The 18,221-nt window shown below is 50.3% G+C and overlaps 2 protein-coding genes across 2 annotated transcripts; one reads left to right on the top strand and one right to left on the bottom strand.

The window, feature by feature from the left end:
- The first annotated feature begins 234 nt into the window (after positions 1 to 234).
- On the top strand, positions 235 to 1,575 carry TIGD5 (tigger transposable element derived 5). The gene is given in 1 exon segment (XM_015422743.1): positions 235 to 1,575. A coding segment is annotated over 1 exon segment (1,341 nt).
- A 5,502-nt stretch (positions 1,576 to 7,077) lies between these two features.
- PYCRL (pyrroline-5-carboxylate reductase-like) lies at positions 7,078 to 18,002 on the bottom strand. The gene is made up of 6 exons (XM_015422750.1): positions 17,877 to 18,002; positions 15,840 to 15,904; positions 13,246 to 13,425; positions 10,843 to 11,055; positions 9,031 to 9,123; positions 7,078 to 7,347 (listed from the first exon to the last, which is right to left on the bottom strand). Exons 1-6 carry the CDS (start codon positions 17,959 to 17,961, stop codon positions 7,165 to 7,167), a joined length of 819 nt encoding a protein of 272 aa, XP_015278236.1. The 5' UTR covers positions 17,962 to 18,002; the 3' UTR covers positions 7,078 to 7,164.
- Positions 18,003 to 18,221: the final 219 nt, after the last annotated feature.

The following is an 18,221-nucleotide window of genomic DNA, read 5'->3' on the forward strand; positions in this document are numbered from 1 at the left end:
CAAGTGGGAGGGGGCCGGCATGGCTGGGGGGCGGGGCAAGATGCTCTGCTCCCCCCAGAGAAAAAGAGTTTGGAGGAGGAACCAGCTCTGCTTGGAGAACTGGTGGCCCTAGCAGCATCAGATGAGTCCCTGGAGGAGTCGCCGGCTCCGCAATATCTGCACCGGCGCAGTGATTCTCCTCGGGATGGTGGCAGCAGTGGGATCTCTGCTCCCTCCCCGCCATCTGCGTCAAAGATGGCTTTCCGCCGGGCCTACTCCATCAAAGACAAGCTGCGGGCCATCCAACGGGTCAAGGAAGGCGAGCGGCAGGCCTCCGTGTGCCGAGACTTCGGGGTGCCCGGCGGCACCCTGCGCGGCTGGCTGAAAGATGAGCGGAAGCTGTGCTGGTTCTTGGACCAGCTGGGCAGGGAGGTGGGCACCCACAGCAATAAGATGTGCCTGGCCAACGAGGAGGCCATCGACCGGGCTGTCTACACCTGGTTCCTCACCCGGCGTTAGCACGGCATCCCCCTCTCGGGTCCCATCATCCAGGCCCAAGAAGAAGCCTTTGCCAGGCAGATCTACGGCCCCGAGTGCTCCTTTAAGGCCAGCCACGGGTGGGTTTGGCGATGGCAAAAGAGACACGGCATCTCCAGCCAACGCATTTACCGTGAGACAGGGGACTGCGTTGGCACCGTGGGCAACAGCCCTGCCCTGAAAGCCACAGCAGAGTCAGTTCTAATCTCTTCAGCCTTCTCTGATCCTCTTCCATCACCGGACACGAACCCCTCTGACAGAGGAGGCTACCACGTTGAGCAGATCTACAACACCAGCATTACCAGGCTCTACTGGAAGCTGCTGCCGGGCCAAGTCCGAGCACTGAGGACTTGTGATCGCTCACAGCCTCCTGCACATTCCCAGCCGCGGGTAAAAGATCGTGTCGTGGTCCTGCTAGCTGCCAACCTCACTGGCTCTCACAAGCTGAAGCCCCTTGTAGTGGGAGAGGAGCAGGAGGCCCGCTGGCTCCATCGCCATGATCGAGAGAAACTCCCAGTTTGCTATCGCTACGGCGCCCAGGCCCACCTTGGCCCTGCCCTGCTCTGCCTCTGGTTCTTCGAAGACTTTGTGCCCGACGTGAAAAGTTTCCTGCGCCGTAATGGTCTCCAACAGAGAGCCGTGCTACTGCTCAGTTGCCCCCCTCCGTCTGTTTGTGGTGGCTCTGGGGATCTGCCCCAGCTGCAGACTCCAGACGATTCCATCCGAGCCCTCTTTCTTTCCAAGATGGCAAGGGACTCGCCGGGAGGAGGGGGCCACCTCTCTGCCCCGCTGTGGCAAGGCATGGTGTCCGCCTTCAAGCAGGTATACAAGCGGGAATTGCTCCGGCTGGCTGCTTTGTGCGCGGCGGGAGAAAGGAACTCGGAGGAGTCGGATCAACTTGGCACAGGTTGGCTGGTGGACTTCAGCCACAACTTCCTCAAGGACATGCTAAACCTTGCGGCCTTCTCTTGGGATCTGATTCCCGCAGGCACCATTGAGAAATGCTCCTTGGCTTACGGGCAGCCTTTGAGCCTTGCCCTGGAGAGAAGGAAGAACTAGGGGAGGTCCCTAACAACGCGGACAGCTCCATCCTTGGCGACCTCACTTCTCTGACTGCTCCTATTGGCAAGCGCCTAGTTCCGAAAGAGGTGGCGGATTGGCTCCATGTGGATGACACGGTCACGGACATAGGGGAAGGGGAGGAGGGATCTTTGTGTTGCGAAGGTGTGGGGGATGGGGTGACAGGGGGAGGAGATCAGGGAGTTGAAGGAAGGCGAGGATCTTCCAGTGCCCACGTCCCAGGAAGCTATCCAGGATCGCTGGCAAGTCGGGCCCCAGAAGCTGGTACAGCTTCGTGCCTTCATCAGCCTGGCCTAGCGGCTCTGCCAACTACCTGTCCCTGGTCCTCAGCAAGGGCCAGAGCAGGTGAGCTAACCCTGCTATTGCACCTGCTTCTCAGGCTGAGGAAGAAAATCGCCTCTCTGCGCGGCAGCCAAGGGTTGTGCTGTGAACTCCTAACTTCTAGCAGGAGCTCGTACACTTCAGCCAAGCGATGAGAGCAAAACAGGGTATTTGCATCCCCCTTGTGGACTGCACCCTCTCCCTGAGCTTGGCTGTACTAAACTCCAGCACTTTAAGGCTATTTGTCATTTCAGGGGGTAATTTGTGGCCCTGGAGGGGGTGTGCTATACAGCTGTCCCTCCAAAGGATCAACTAAACCCACCCAGAGTTGGCTTGAGAAGAAAGGGCTCCAACAGGTAGACCGAGACCAATGCTCCCTCTAAGCTGTGGAGTCTTGTGGGCAAAAATTCTACTTTGTGAGCTATCGGCATTAAAGTTGTGAGCGAGCGATTTGGCCGCTGCATCAATTAGTTTGCTCTGGAGCCATCCTCCCTGAGTGAAGACAAAAATGTGTGAGCTGGAGGCTAAACAACTGTGAGCTAGCTCACACTAACTCAGCTTAGAGGGAACAGTGACCAGTGTAGAAGACTACATGTATTTGAGCCAGATTTAGAAGAGCTGCCGCAATTTCAAGGGTCAAAAAGAGAAAATATTAGAAGACAGCATTCCAACAGAGGTGGGGCATGTGAGAAAAAGGCAGGCTCATATTTAAAGACAGGTCACCGAAGGCCCAGTTCTGACTTGTCATCCTCGTGATATATTTAGATATTGATACAGCAGATGTCTCTTCTGAATACTTTCCCTGGAGGATGAAATTTGGATTTCCCCCTTTCCCAGACTTACAGTTGGAAGTTCTCCAGGATGCAAAAAGTCTCAAATCTTGCAGTGTATTTGTTGTTGTTGTTGTTGTTCAGTCGCACAGTCGAGTCCGACTCTTCGCGACCCCATGGACCACATCACGCCAGGCCTTCCGGTCTTCCGCCGTCCTCTGAAGTTTGCTCAACTTCATGTTCATTGCATCTATGACACTGTCTAACCATCTCATCCTTTGCCGTCCCCGTCTTCTTTGACCTTCAATCTTTCCCAGCATCAGGGTCTTCTCCAGTGAGTGCTTCCTTCTCATTGGGTGGCCAAAGGCTTTGAGCTTCAGTTTCATTATCTGGCCTTCCAGGGAACAGTCAGGGTTGATTTCTTTTAGGATTGACTGATTTGATCTCCTGGCAGTCCAAGGGACTCTCAAGAGTCTTCTCCAGCACCATAGTTCAAAAGAATCTATTCTTCGGCACTCGGCCTTCCTTATAGTCCAACTCTCACAGCCATACATGACTACTGGGAATACCATTGCTTTGACCATGCGGACTTTTGTTGGCAGGGTGATGTCTCTACTTTTTATCCTGCGCAGTGTATTTAGAGAGCTTTTGGGGGGCCAGGGGAAAGCAGTTGGAAGAAGTCTTTTGGCAGGGGGACTAACAGCATGCAATGCAAACAAGAAACTCGTCCCTAAGATGGGATGGTGAAGTGCTGTAGAAAACCAGTGTCTAATTCAGCCACTACCTGAAAGCACAGTTGGTCCAGGAGACAGCAAATTCATGCTCAGAGCAAAGAGGACAGGTGAAAGCTGTTCCTGCCTGGTTTCGCCAACATGTTAGAAAGCAATTGTTTAATTTTGTAAGGAACTTAGCTTGTGAGAAGGGCTGATGATTGTTACATGCCTGTTCGCGAATTGGCTTCTCAATTATTCTCTTTGTCTCTCGTTTAAGACAGTACCTTTCTGACACGCACTGGATGGGATTAATCAACGGCAGGTGGTGTCCTGCACTGGCACAACTTGTCAAGGATATATCAGTAGTTATGCCAGCCAAGGCAGCTCTTGTAACATGGAAGCTTTTCAAAAGTAAAAAAAAAAAAATCTCAGAGAAGGAATTAAAGTGAAGTTACAGAAACGTGGACTACAGACACAAATATGAACTGCATCTTCTCTGCTAGGCAGAGAGAGAGTTCTCCCGAAGGGTGTCCATTTTGCTGGAATGGGGATGTTAACAGAAACTCAATCAGAATGCTGTCTGTTCAAGTAGATATTTGTTTCCAATGCTCAGTTGTCCCAGTTCACTGATTCCAGTGAGTTTATTTATTTATTTATTTATTTTGGGATTTATATCCTGCCCTACCCAACGGCTCAGGGCGGCTAACAAGCGCCAATGCCGAATTTAAAATTTAAAACAGTAGAACAATATTGCATACATAATAAAATCGGTGCTCTAATAATCTACATAAAATCACCAAGATGCGCAACGTTCCACATTGGTGGCTGACTTTTTTTTAATGACGTGAGCACCAGGAATGATATTCTCCCCATCTCTGCCGGGCGACATCTACTCTCCCAATAATGGGGTAGATGGATGATGGAATCTCAGTGGTGGAATAGTGGCGGCGGCGGCTCCTACTCAAAGGCCTGGCGGAAGAGCTCCGTCTTGCAGGCCCTGCGGACTGTACAAGGTCCCGCAGGGCCCGGATCTCCTCCGGGAGCTTGTTCCACCAGGTAGGAGCCGCCACCGAAAACACCCTGGCCTTAGTTTGGGCAAACTTCACACTTCGGGGACCTGGGACTTCCAGGAGATGGAGATTCCGTGATCGCAGTGATCTTGAGGGAACATACGGAAAGAGGCGGTCCCTTAGGTAAGCCGGACCCTGGTTGTTGCCTACCTCCTTAGGAAACTCATGGACGTTCAATGAAAGGAACAAGCAGTAGGCTTAGGATAGATAAAAAGAAGTCCTTCTTCACCCGAAGTCATGAACCTGTAGAATTCCCTGCTGCAGGAAGTGGTGGCGGGCGGCTACAAGCATAGGCAGCTTCAAGAGTGGGTTGGAGAAACAGGGAGCAGAGGTCCATCAGTGGCTATTAGCCACAAGGAACATTCTGCCTGGGCCATGGATGCCCGTTATTCTTGTCTTGCTGCTTAGGGGGCAACTGTGGGAGGTCTTCTGGAGTTCTGGCTCTGCTGGTGGACCTCCTGATGGCCACTGGGTTTTGGCCAGAGTAACACAGAGTGGAGTGTTGGACATCATCCTACATGGCTTCTCTTATATTCTTATGAAATACCAGTCACTTTCTCCAAAGCATAAGCCAGGATGCATGTTACTCTAGTTTTTATTTTTAAAACTTGTGCGGTAATAGCACCCATATTACCTCTGCAGTTTGTGCATGCCTATAAGAACAGACCAGGTTACTTGTTTTTATGGTGCACCTGCTCCCTTGTTTTTATGGTGCAGCCCATTTTTGGGGGTAGGGCAGGGTATAAATTTAATAAATTATGTCACCCTAGGATCTGGGAGACCTAGGTTCAGATCCCCACTCTGCCACAGAAGTCTGCTGAGTGACCTGACCAGTCACACACTCAATCTAAGCTACCTCACAGGGTAGTTGTGAGGATGAAACAGGAGAAATGGGAGGGACTTGGCTTGACAGCAGCACATGTGAAAGGGATCTAGTTGTTCTGGTTGATTACAAGCTAAACATGAGCCTGCAGTGTGATGTGACTGCGAAGAAAGCTAATGCAATCTTAGGCTGCATCAACAGAAGCATTGCGTCCAGATCACGGGAGGTGGTGGTTCCGCTCTATTCTGCTATGGTCAGGCCTCACCTGGAGTCCTGTGTCCAGTTTTGGGCACCACATTTTAGGAAGGGTGTTGACAAGCTCGAGCGTGTCCAGAAGAGGGCAACCAGGATGGTGAGAGGGTTGGAATCCAAGTTTTATGAGGAAAGGCTGGAAGAGTTGGGTCTGTTTAGCCTGGGAAAGAGAAGGCTTCGAGGGGACATGATTGCAGCCTTCAAGTATCTGAAGGGCTGTCATGTAGAAGATGGAGCGGATCTATTCTCACTTGCTCCAGATTGCAAAGCTAGATCTAATGGGTGGAAATTACAAGGGAGTCGATACCGGCTAAATATCAGGATAGACTTCCTAACTGTCAGAGTGGTTGAGCAGTGGAACAGACTGCCTCGGGAGGTGGTGGATGCTCCTCCGCTGGACGCTTTCAAGCGGAGGCTGGACGACCATCTTTCGGGTCTGTTGTGGGGCTCTCTTTCAGCTCTGTTCCTGCAGAGTGCAGGGGGTTGGACTAGATGACCTGCAAGGTCCCTTCCAACTCTAACATTCTATGATTCTATGAATGCTTTAAGCCTCTTTGGGCCCCCCTTGGGAAGAAAAGGTGGGGCATAAAATAAGATAGGAACTACAGCAGACAGCTTCTCCTACATAGCCTAGAACAACTCAAAAGAAAAGCAGGCAGATGCAATCGGGCGATCAGCAGTGATTACTAAGGGCTGCAGCCCATGTTTATTAGGCATGAATTCTCCAGTGCAGGAGTTCTGAACAATTAGTCCAGTTCTCCACTGCCTCAGAACCAGAGCTCCCATCTCTGCCTCCCTTCCAGTGTTCTTTCAGCATCATTTACATTTCAGCTGTACATCCCAGGAAGGTAATTCCACCTCCCGAGCACTTTTGTCCTTGGTCGGGAAAGGGGAGTTCCTAAACCCGCAGCGCTCAGGCGAGACTAGAGATGTAAAATTTCCGGAAATTTTGAAGCTCCAGTTTTTTGGGGGGGGAAACGGAAATTTTCGGAAAAATTGAAAAAAATGCTACATTAGCATTTCTTTTTTGTAGATTGAAAGTCATTCTGTTACTTTAGGAACATAAAATATGACTATGGACATTTTTACTTGGCATGAAATTATCACAACTAGCATATTAAAAATATAGTGTATCCAAACAATTTATTGATTTATTAACAATTATTACAAACAGAATACCCACCCACATGCAAGAACAAAACTGAAACCTTTTTATTTTCTTCTGTCAATAGCACCTCCTAAAGGAAGAAATGCATCTTGTTCTTGCATTGGAGAGTTCAGTTTGTAACCTAGGACTTGCTTGTCCTCAGTGCACAGAAATTAGATCAATCTGATACCATATATATATATATATAAGAAATGATTTGGAATATTTGAACACCTTGTCTTAAAATATTTTATTCATCATGTTAAAATAAAACGTTCCATAATCAATTTAAAAATGTTCCATAATCAGTTTCTTTTCTTTTTTCTTTTTTTCAATTTTTTCAGAAAAAAACAAAAAAAGGCTTCAGGAAAAAAACGGGGGGGGGGGGACGGGACGGTTTTTTTCTGAATTTTTCCGGGTTTTTTCCGGGCCTTCACATTTCTAGGCGAGACCACTGCATCCCCGTCGCCTTCTATCTCTTGCCCAACTCCCGGGCCCGGTTGGTGCCGGCCTCTACAGCGTTCATAACCGTAGATCGCAGGGCTCCTTTCTCCAGCTCATGCAGTGCGTGGATGGTTGTGCCCCCTGGCGTACAGACGGCATTTCTCAAGGCCGCCGGGTGCTCGCCGGTGTCTAGGATCATCCGGGCTGCTCCCTGGAAGAAACGGAGATGTGCATATTGGGAAAGGGCTGTGCTGGTGGCTGTGATATGAGACACTCCTAACCTTCAGCCTGAAAACGAACGGTACGCTGTTCGGACCAGTTGCCCCACTGGGATAGATGGGGTCAAGGGAACATTAGAAGCTGGAACTCTGGAGCACTTTATGCAACAAGAACTCGCCAGCAAAGGTAAATAGTTCTACAGCAAACCAAGAGAGAAGAAGAGAAGAGGTTGGATTTATACCCCACCCTTCACTACCCAAAGGAGTCTCAGAGCAGCTTACAAACTCCTTCCCCTCCCCACAACAGACACCCTGTGAGGTCGGTGGGGCTCAGAGAGCTCTGACAGAAATTGCTTTTTTTCAAGAACCAAAAAAACAGAACTATGGCTTGCCCAAGGTCATCCAGCAGGTGCAAGTGGAGGAGTGGGGAATCAAACCCGGTTCTCCCAGATCAGAGTCCACACACTTAACCGTTACACCAAACTGGCTCCTAGAGAGTCGCTTCAAACTGAAGCAAACAGGAAAAGAGAGACTGATCACATGACAGAAGGATACCAGTCACAGCACTGTGAGGATGACAAGTTCATCCAAAACCTGCCCCATCTTTGACCTATAAATTCTTAGGAACGTAGCCTGTGTTGAAGACCTAACCAGAGGATCCCAAATCTCATTGAGCTCGTGGGCATGTTCAGAATTTTGACAACTGGGAACAGTAGGGATGCCTGTAATGATTCCTTGTTTTGATGTGTGTGTGTTCCTTTAAATGTTAGGAATCTGTGTGTGTGTGTTTTATGACAGTGTTCTGTCTGTGTGTCTTTGGAGAGTGAAGTGTGAAAAGCTTTAAAGAGAGTCTGTGGAACTCTAAAAGTTTTGTGAGAGAGTCTATAAGGAAAATAAACGAGCTGTGTCTAAACTGTGTGGCTAGACCAATGTTTTATCTTGTGTGGAAAAGTCAAAGAGTTTAAGCCAGTTTGGCTACGTATATGAGAAAGAGAGAATCCTGTCAGAGTAGAATTTTAGCATCTAAGAGACTGTGTGCGACACCAAGCTTGCTAGTTATATTTTACAAGTTCCTTTTTCCAGAAACCTAATTTGTTCTTATTTCAATAAATCCATTTTTGTTCAAATATATCCCAAAATTCAGTACAGTCCTTCCTCAGGGCCACATAGTCCAGGCCCAGACCCTGGGTCACGCTACCAAAGGAGAGAAATTTGGAAATTTTAATTCCTGGTGGCAGCAGAAACTACCAAGTTTATACAAAGTGTGAATTAAAGGGAAAACCATTTCCCCTGTAAGCAAGGACTTCACAGAGTACAATTTAAAGGGAAAACAGCCCCTCCCCACAATAGCAAGAACATGCAGCCCGGAAAATCTACAACAACTAATGAACTCCAGCTGTGAAAGCCTTCGACAACATATTAAAACCAATACTGGTGGCGGCTTCCGCTGAAACAACGCTATTTTAATACGAACAACCAATTAGCTCTCCAGTGACCAATCAGAAGCCCTGCTGGTTGAGCACGACTTGGCCCCACCCATCTTCTTAGTGGGTGGGCGCCATGTTGGGAGACCCTTGGCTTCGAATGAAAGAGAAACAATCAAACCAGCTAATGATCCTAAGCTGGGTGGGGGACACGGGCTTGGCTGCAATCGGAGGAGAGGCCTCTGACCTTACCAAAAGCGTCTGGGCTGCGATCTTATTGGCCATGGCCCACGGCATCCCCATCTTCACTGCACCGTCAGCCAGCGCTTCAGCAAACGTGTAGACCTGTGGGATGGCGTGGGGGAAGAAAAGCAATGAGAATTTTCAGGGCAAAAAGGAAGCCGCAGAGGGGACCCTAATTCGGCCTGGGGGGTGCTTGAGGGTGTGGTCCAGAATACAGCTCAGTGGCTATTATTTTTATTTTTATATAACTTAATTTTTAAAAAATTTTATAGAAACAACCATTTAACTTCAAACAATAAAATTACAAAGACACTGAACAAACAAACACTCTGCAAACATACAACTAGGAAAAAATGAAGTATTTTTTAATTTTTTCATATTTGTAGCTCGCCCTTCCCGCAAGTGGGCTTAGGGCAGATAACAATAAATATGATTAAATTTTTAAACACAATAATACAACTTCAAAATTGGTGATCACAGCAAATGCTCCCTCTAAGCTGTGGAGTCCTGTGAGCAAAAATTCTACCTTGTGAGCTACTGGCATGAAAGTTGTGAGCAATGTTCCCTCTAAGCTGTGGAGTCCTGTGAGCAAAGATTCTACTTTGTGAGCTGCCGGCATTCAAGTTGTCTTGCTATTTGGGGAAACGGTTTTACCCTTAAACAGTCTCTGTGTCTATAAATTGGGTAGTTTTCTGCTGCCACCAGGAATTAAAAATTCCAATTCTCTCTCTTTTGGTAGTATGACCCAGGGTCTGGGCACTTCAGAGGACTATGTGGCCCTGAGGAAGGACATTTCTGGGATAAGTTTAAACAAAAATTGATTTATTTAATAAAGAACAAAATAGGTTTCTGGTTAATTTGAACAGTTGCTGAAGAAAGGGACTTGTAAATACCACTGGCAAAGCTTGGTGCTATAAACAGTTTCTCAAACTAGGCTTATACACTCAGTATACGCTCTCATATATATCGTCACATAGGCTAGTCTCTCTGTTTTATTCACACAGAATAGAATCAACTCTCTTAGTCACACAGACTAAACTGTTGGTCTTATTCACTCAGAAATAGACTCCAAATCCTATAGTCACACAGACTATGTTCACTCTTCAAACTTCACACACACAATCTCCTCATAGGCACACACACAGATTCCTCTCAGAGACACCCCTCCTCCCACACTCAGTCCTTGGCCAATCAAAATCACACTTGTCTCCCTCTATCACTCTTCTTACAGTACTGCAGTCAAACTAAACATTTAAAGGAACACACACACCAAAACATGGAATCATTACACACCTACTGCCTGGTCCTTTAAACTGGCGATGCCAGGGGTTGAAACTGGGACCTTCAGCATGCCAAGCAGATGCTCTACCACTGAGTCACGGCCCCTCCGCAAAGCCTTTTATCTACCCTGCGGTCCCATCTTTCCCTGCAAGTGGTGTGATCTGTACTTGGGCTATGGTGCATGAAAATCCAGTCCTCTTATCACTGGGGGGGGGGGGATTGGACATACCCCGCCCTTCACTAGGAGTCTCAGAGCGGCTTACAAACTCCTTTCCCTTCCCCTCCCCACAACAGACACCCTGTGAGGGAGGTGGGGCTGAGAGAGCTCTTTCCAGGACTGTCCTTGAGAGAACAGCTCCGACAGAACTGTGGCTTGCCCAAGGTCATCCAGCAGCTGCAAGTGGAGGAGTGGGGGAATCAAACCCGGTTCCCCCAGATTAGAGTCCGCGCACTTAACCACGACACCAAAGTGGACTAAAAGCTCGACTTTTTCCAAGCCAAGAAACCAGTCAGCTAGGACCCAGCACAAGTGGCACTCACGTAGGCAACTCCGCTGCCACTCAGTCCGGTGTGAATGTCAATGTGGGACTCGGGCGCCTCTTCACACAGCCCGCAAGGAGACAGCAAGCTCTTCAGCAAGGCTGCGTCCGGATCAGCCGCGCAGGTTCCCCGGGCCAGCACGATAGCGCCTGACTGGACCACGCAGGGGAGATTGGGCATCACCCGGAGCACCTTGGTCCTGGCAGGCAGCAGCTGTGCGGGACAGAAGGAGGCATTGAGGAGGCGCAGAGAGACACGTTGGAAACATTTCAGAAGAACTCGCAAGGATCCGGCTTGATCTAGCAGATTTCACAGACTTGTCCCAAGCCTGTGGGGGATTCCTCCGCACCCAGATTTTGCACATCTTTAGGAAGTTGGCAGATGAGAAACATGCCTGAGTTTGAATATATTTATTACTTAGAAGAAGAAGAGAAGGAGAGATTGGATTTATACCCCGCCCTTCACGGCCAAAAGGTGTCTCAGAGCGGCTTACAAACGCCTTTCCCTTCCCCTCCCCACAACAGACACCCCCTGTGAGCAATGCTCCCTCTAAGCTGTGGAGTCTGGTGAGCAAAACCTCTACTTGTGAGCTACTGGCATTCAAATTGTGAGCGAGCGATTTGGATGCTGCATACATTAGTTTGCTCTGGAGCCATCCTTCCTGCGTTAAGAGAAAAATCTGTGAGCCGGAAGCTAAAAACCTGTGAGCTAGCTCACACTAACTCAGCTTCGAGGGAACACTGCTTCGAGGGAACACATAAGAGACGCCAATGTTGGATCAGGCCAATGGCCCATCCAGTCCAACACTCTGGGTCACACAGTGGCCAGAAATACCTGGTGCCATCAGGAGGTCCACCGGTAGGGCCAGGACATTAGAAGCCCCTCCCACTGTTGCCGCCCCCTCAAGCACAAAGAATACACAGCATCCCTTGCCCCAGCCTGAGAGTCCTTATCTATACCTTGTGGCAAATAGCCACTGATGGACCGCTGCTCTTAAGAACATAACAGAAGCCAATGTTGGACCAGGCCAATGGCCCATCCAGTCCAACACTCTGGGTCACACAGTGGCCAGAAATATCAGGTGCCATCAGGAGGTCCAGCAGTGGGGCCAGGACACTAAAAGCCCTCCCACTGTTGACCCCCCCCAAGCGCCAAGAAGACAGAGCATCCCTTGCCCCAGAGCCCCTATCTATACCTTGTGGCTAATAGCACTGATGGCCTAGCCTAGAGCATCCCTGACCAGTGTTTGTCCAGCCGCTGCTTGAAGACGGCCAGGGAGGGGGAGCTCACCACCTCCCGAGGCGGCTGATTCCACTGGTGCACAACTTTCAACTGTAAAAAAGATTTTCGTCAAATCCAGCCGGTCCCTTCCCGCTCTTAATTTAAACCCGTGATTGCGAGTCCTCTCCTCCGCTGCCACCAGGAACAGCTCCCTGCCCTCCTCTGAGTGACACAGACTTCAAGAGAGCAATCACGCCCCCCTCAACCTCCTCTTCTCTGGACTGAACACACCCTCAGCCAGGGGTCATTTTGTAGAAAAAGAGGTGCAGGAGCTCATTAGCATAACTCATTAGCATAACTTATTCGCATAGGCCACACCCCCTGACATCACCGGAAGTGTGTGTCAGAAGGCAACACCCACCGCTCAGGCTCCACTGGACTGTTTTGGATTGCTAGCTATTGGAGGGGGGGACATGCAGATCTGTGCCTCACAGAGGAGGGAGAGCTGGTACCTGAATAAAACTTGGTCTTAAAGGTGCCACTGGACTGTTTTGGATTGCTACCTATGGGGGGGGGACACACACACGCAGATCTGCCCTCACAGAGGAGGGAGAGCTTGTACCTGAAGGTGGGCCGGGGGGGGGGGCGCTCTGCAACTTACCTAACTGCTTCTTGCTCCTCATAGCCCGACTGAGGGCTGCTGGGAGCAGGGGGCGGGGCTTGTTGCATGTGCCCGCCCCCTAGCCTCCTTACTGCCAGAGCTCCACTCCTGTGCGCTCCTGCAGGAAATCACCCCTGCCCTCAGCCTATCCCACCTCACAGGACTGTTGTGAGGATAATAAAGAGGAGAGGAGAATGATGTAAGCCGCACTGGGTTCCCGTGGGGGAGGAAGAGAAGTAAATGAGTAATAAAATAAAGAAAGCTGTTTTAGATGCTTTCAAAGAGACTTTATTCTGTCCAGACTGGGAAGGCTAAAAATCTAATTAAAACAGAATAGGCCCTCCAGGGTTCTGGCTGAGAAGGGACAGACCTAGGCCTGCAGCGGAGATCCTTTAAACGGGAGATGCCGTGGGCTGAACCAAGCAGGTGTTTTGCCAGAGACTGTGTTCCAGACCTCCTCACACCAGCTATAGACCTCTATGAGCACCTGGCAGTGATGGGAACACCCTTCATGGACTCACCTTTTCTAACGTCTGGAGCGTGACTCCAGCTGCCATGGAGACGAGGATGTGATCTGGGGTGACATCAGGAGCAATTTCCCGGAGTACCACTGGAATGATGTGGGGCTTGGTTGCCAGGAACACCAGGGTACAGTTCTTCAGCACCTCTGCATTACAGTGGGTTGTTCTGCAGCCAAAACCCTTTCATCAGACAGGGAGAGAAAGCAAAGCACGAGATAAGCAATTCTCACATTGCAACTTACCGGCACTTGGTCTAGTCCAGGGGGCCCCAACATAGGTGGGGGTCAGACAGTGTGATCATAGCGCTGTTGACACCTCAACTATTACCCAGGTTTATTTAGAAGAAGAAGAAGAAGAGATTGGATTTCTACCCCGCCCTTCACTCGGAGTCTCAGAGCAGCTTACAAACTCCTTTCCCTTCCCCTCCCCACAACAGACACCCTGTGAGGTGGGTGGGGCTGAGAGAGCTCTGACACAAACTGCTCTTTTTCAAGGACAGCTGTGCCAGAGCTTGTGACTGACCCAAGGTCACACCAGCAGGTGCAAGTGGAGGAGTGGGGAATCAAACCCGGTTCTCCCAGATTAGAGTTCGCACACTTAACCACTACACCAAACTGGCTCTCCACAGTGATACGATCAGACACCCAATGCTCACCCCCCAGTCTAATATGCGCTTGTGCACCAATGCGCATATCGCGAATTAATTTTTAAAAATGGTGCCATACGTGAACCCCCGGTGATCAGACATCTGGAAATGCGTGGTGGTAACAATAGCGTCCACAAAACACAGACTTTCTCTGGTGTCAGGAAAGTCAGCAATGACTGCAATGCGGGATACCTCCTCTGACGTCTGGACGCACTTTTTTAAACCGGAGGGGAGAAGTGGGGACGCTGGATCAAGAAGCCCGTCTGATCACACCCATCGTGTTCTTTCCCAGTGCGCAAAGTATTTTTAGGAAGTGGGCGGGGCCAGGAAAGGTTTTTGTCCGGCAAGGCTTCTGATTGGCCACTGGATATTTCACTGGATGTACAGATGTTTGGAAAAAGTCAGTTCAGCAACAGCTACCCCCACTGCACAGAGATCTTCCCTGTGTGACTGAAGGCAAGCAACAGCAGCCATTTTGTGGCTGGCTGCACTTCCTCTCGGAGCCATGTTGTGGCTGGTTCCGCCTCCTCTGGCAGCTGTTTGGTGTAGTGGTTAAGTGCGCGGACTCTAATCTGGGAGAACCGGGTTTGAGTCCCCACTCCTCCACTTGCACCTGCTGATGTGACCTTGGGTCAGTCACAAGCTCTGGCACAGCTGTCCTTGAAAAAGAGCAGTTTCTGTCAGAGCTCTCTCAGCCCCACCCACCTCACAGGGTGCCTGTTGTGGGGAGGGGAAGGGAAAGGAGTTTGTAAGCCGCTCTGAGATTCCGAGTGAAGGGCGGGGTATAAATCCAATCTCCTCCTCCTCCTCCTCCTATTTTGTTGCTGTGCCCAGGGGCAAGCAGTGGCCATTCTGACTTCCTGGCACAGCTGCCAAAACCCTGAACTTGGACATGTAAAAGATCAGGACTGTAAGAAACCTGCAGGTTAATTCAACAGAACGAAAAGATGGGGGATGCTGGACTGCTAAAACAATTCTGTCATGTTTTCATTAAAAGTACGCAGGGAAAATGCAGACAACGCCACATGAAGAAAAGCATTAAAAGCTCTGAACTGTTTTGCCAACTCTTGTAAATTTCCACCTCCCAGCAAAATGCTTAAGAGAGAGCCAGTTTGGTGTAGTGGTTATGTGCGCGGACTCTAATCGGGGAGAACCGGGTTTGATTCCCCACTCCTCCACTCGCAGCTGCTGGATGACCTTGGGCAAGCCACAGTTCTGATAACAGCTGTTCTTGAAAAAGAGCCATTTCTGTCAAGAGCTCTCTCAGCCCCATCTACCTCACAGGGTGCCTGTTGTGGGGAGGGGAAGGGAAAGGAGTTTGTCAGCCGCTCTGAGACTCCTTTGGTGAAGGGTGGGGTATAAATCCAATCTCTTCTCTTCTTCTAATAATGGTAATAACAATATAAACATCACCCAAATAAACTTTGCTAACATATAGGACCAAGAACACAGAGAACATAACAGAAGCCATGTTAGATCAGGCTAGAGGCCCGTCTAGTCCATACTCTGTGTTCGACAGTGGCCAAAACCCAGGTGTCATCAAGAGGTCCACCAGTAGGGCCAGAACTCTAGAAGACCTCCCACTCTTGCCCCCCCCCCAAGCACCAAGAAAACAGAGCGTCACTGTGGTACTAAGACAGAGTGTTCCTTCTATACCTTGTGGCTAGTAGCCACTGATGGAGCTCTGCTCCACATGTTAAGTAAGGGCAAATCATTCAAACAATATTTGAGAAAGGAAAGGGACCAAGAATAGCACAGAAACACACTCACGCCCTACTGGGAATTTTTTGTGTGGAAGGAATAGGTTGGGCAATCACCTCTTGTTGTGATTGACTATGATTCTCATACAGGGGACGGGGGGAGAACCAAGACGGCAGAACAAATGATCCGTAGCATTCCTTCCGGTTCACATCCTCTGCCCAACAGTCACTGTTGAGTCTTCATTTACCTGGAACTTGTCCAGATTGGTGTTCGATGGGGCACTGGCAAGAATGTTTCCTGGCTGAACTTCTCCTGTTAAGGAAACAAGGAAATACGTATTGAACATGGAGTAAATTTTGCACTGTCCAAACAGAGAGCCACAAGAAACACGAGAAAAACTTCCAACACTGCTTATCAAATTATCCACACTTAAACGCATATACAGTTTGACTGCTAATCTTCCAAGTGACGTGCCATAAAAAGGTAAGCAGCCAACAGGTATGCATCATAAAATTCTGAGCACTTCATATACAGAACCCGGTGGGGGTTGTGTTAGCCAACCCAGTGGCAAACCAGTTCCTCTGGAGGGCCAACAACAGGGCACAGAGGCCGAGGCCTTCGTCTGATGTTGCCTTGTGGCTCTAGGATTCAGGGGGTTTCTGGACCTGGATGTGGAGGTTTCCCTCAGTCACCGTGGCTAGTAGCCATTGATAGATTCATCGTCCATGAATCTGTCTAATCAGTCCAGTGAGGGTCCATCTAGTCCATCCTCCTGTCTCACCCAGTGGCCAACACCGGTTTCTCTGGAGGGCCAGCAACAGGGCACAGAGGCCGAGGCCTTCTGCTGGTGGCCTCCTGGCTCTGGGATTCACAGGATTAGTGCCTCTGAGTGTGGAGGAGGTCCCCCCTCAGTCACCATGGCGAGCAGCCATTGAGAGACTGATGCTCCGTGAATCTGTCTAATCCCCTTTTAAAGCTGTCTATTCCTGTGGCCACCACTGCATCCTCTGGACTGAAGGACTGTCTGTGTAAAGTATTACTTCCTTTTGTCCGTCCTGAACCTACTGCCCATCAGCCTCACTGAATGCCCTCGAGTCCTTGTATTTTGGGAGAGGGAGACAAATTCCTCTTTGCCCACTCTCTCCACCCCGTGCATAATTTGACAAACCTCTATCATGCCCCCCCCCTTTAGTTGTCTCTTTTCCCAACTGGAAATTCTCAGACTCTTCAGCCTAGGGAAGGTGTCCCAGCCCCCTTATCATATTGGTGCCCCACCCGCACTTTTCCCACTTCATTTGGAATACCGCGTAAGGTCCTGCTTAAAGGTAAAGGTTCCCCTTGCTCGAAAGCCAGTCGAATCCGACTTTAGGGTTGCGGTGCTCATCTCCGTTTCAAAGCCGAAGAGCCAGCGCTGTCCGAAGACTCCTCCGTGGTCATGTGGCCAGCATGACTAAACACCGAGGCGCACGGAACGCTGTTCCCTTCCCACCGAAGTGGTACCTATTTATCTACTTGCAATTTCTTGCTTTCGAACTGCTAGGTTGGCAGGAGCTGGAACTAGAGACAGGTCTCGAACTGCTGAACTACCGACCTTCCACAGCCTGCAGTTCAGGGTCTTAACCGCTTGAGCCACCGCAGATCCATAAGGTCATAAGGACATCAGAGATGCCAATGTTGGATCAGGCCAAAGGCCCATCCAGTCCAACACTCTGTGTCACACAGTGGCCAGAAATACCAGTGCCATCAGGAGGTCCAGCAGTGGGGCCAGGACACTAGGAGCCCTCCCACTGTTGACCCCCCCAAGCACCAAGAAGACAGAGCATCACTTGCCCCAGAGCCCCTACCTATACCTTGTGGCTAATAGCCACCGATGGACCTCTGCTCCATATGCTTATCTAATTCCCTTTTGAAGCCGTCCATGCTTACTGTCCTGCTTACTGTCTCTCAAAAACGAGGCCGCACCACACAGATCCGTGCAGGGCAGCATTGCAACATTACAGCTCCACTCTTTTCACCAAAGCTGCCAGCGCTGGACTGGGAAACACCGGGAGATTTGGGGAGGTGGAGCCTGAGGAGGGCGGGGTTTCAGGAGGGGAGGAACCTTCACAGCGTATACTGACATAGAGCGCACCCTCCAAAGCAGCCGTTTTCTCCAGGGCCACTGAGCTGGATTGTGCAGTGAGCTCCAGGTGCCCCCTGGAGGTTGGCAGCCCCGCTTTTCAAAGAAAGGGCAGCAGCCAGGCGCCTCCCCCTTGCCCACCACGCGGCTCTCCGGCCCACCTACCCGCCAGCAGCATCCCCCGGGCCACCGCGCAAGCCATGCGCCCCGCGCCGATGAAGCCCACGCGCAGCTCCGGCGGGATCTCCATCCCCCCCGGCAGTTCCCGGGTCCACCGCTGCCGCTGCTCCGACTTCCATTCACGCCCTTCGGCCTCTCCGCTTGGGAAAAGGGGGGACCCAATCAGGCCACGCGTCGCCTGCGGGAAGCAGCCAATCGCAGCCCGAGGGCTCCGATTGGCCGGCCCGCGTCCGAACTCCGCTCTGGATTGGCGGGGCCCTTCCCGACGGGCTCGTTCGTCGGAAGCTTTAATAGGGACTGGCTGCGCTTCTTGCCGCGAGTTGTTGAAAT

This window comes from Gekko japonicus, unplaced genomic scaffold (assembly GCF_001447785.1).
Source record: "Gekko japonicus isolate JY-2015 unplaced genomic scaffold, Gekko_japonicus_V1.1 scaffold3073, whole genome shotgun sequence".
NCBI classification, from domain to species: Eukaryota; Metazoa; Chordata; class Lepidosauria; order Squamata; family Gekkonidae; genus Gekko; species Gekko japonicus.

Coding starts and splice junctions, on each gene's coding strand:
- PYCRL (XM_015422750.1), bottom strand. CDS start 17,961: ATGGAGATCCCGCCGGAGCTGCGCGTGGGCTTCATCGGCGCGGGGCGC. Junction 13,426..15,839: donor CCAATCTGGACAAGTTCCAG/GTAAATGAAGAC, acceptor GTCTGATGAAAG/GGTTTTGGCTGCAGAACAAC. Junction 9,124..10,842: donor GTGGCAGCGGAGTTGCCTAC/GTGAGTGCCACT, acceptor GCCATCCCACAG/GTCTACACGTTTGCTGAAGC.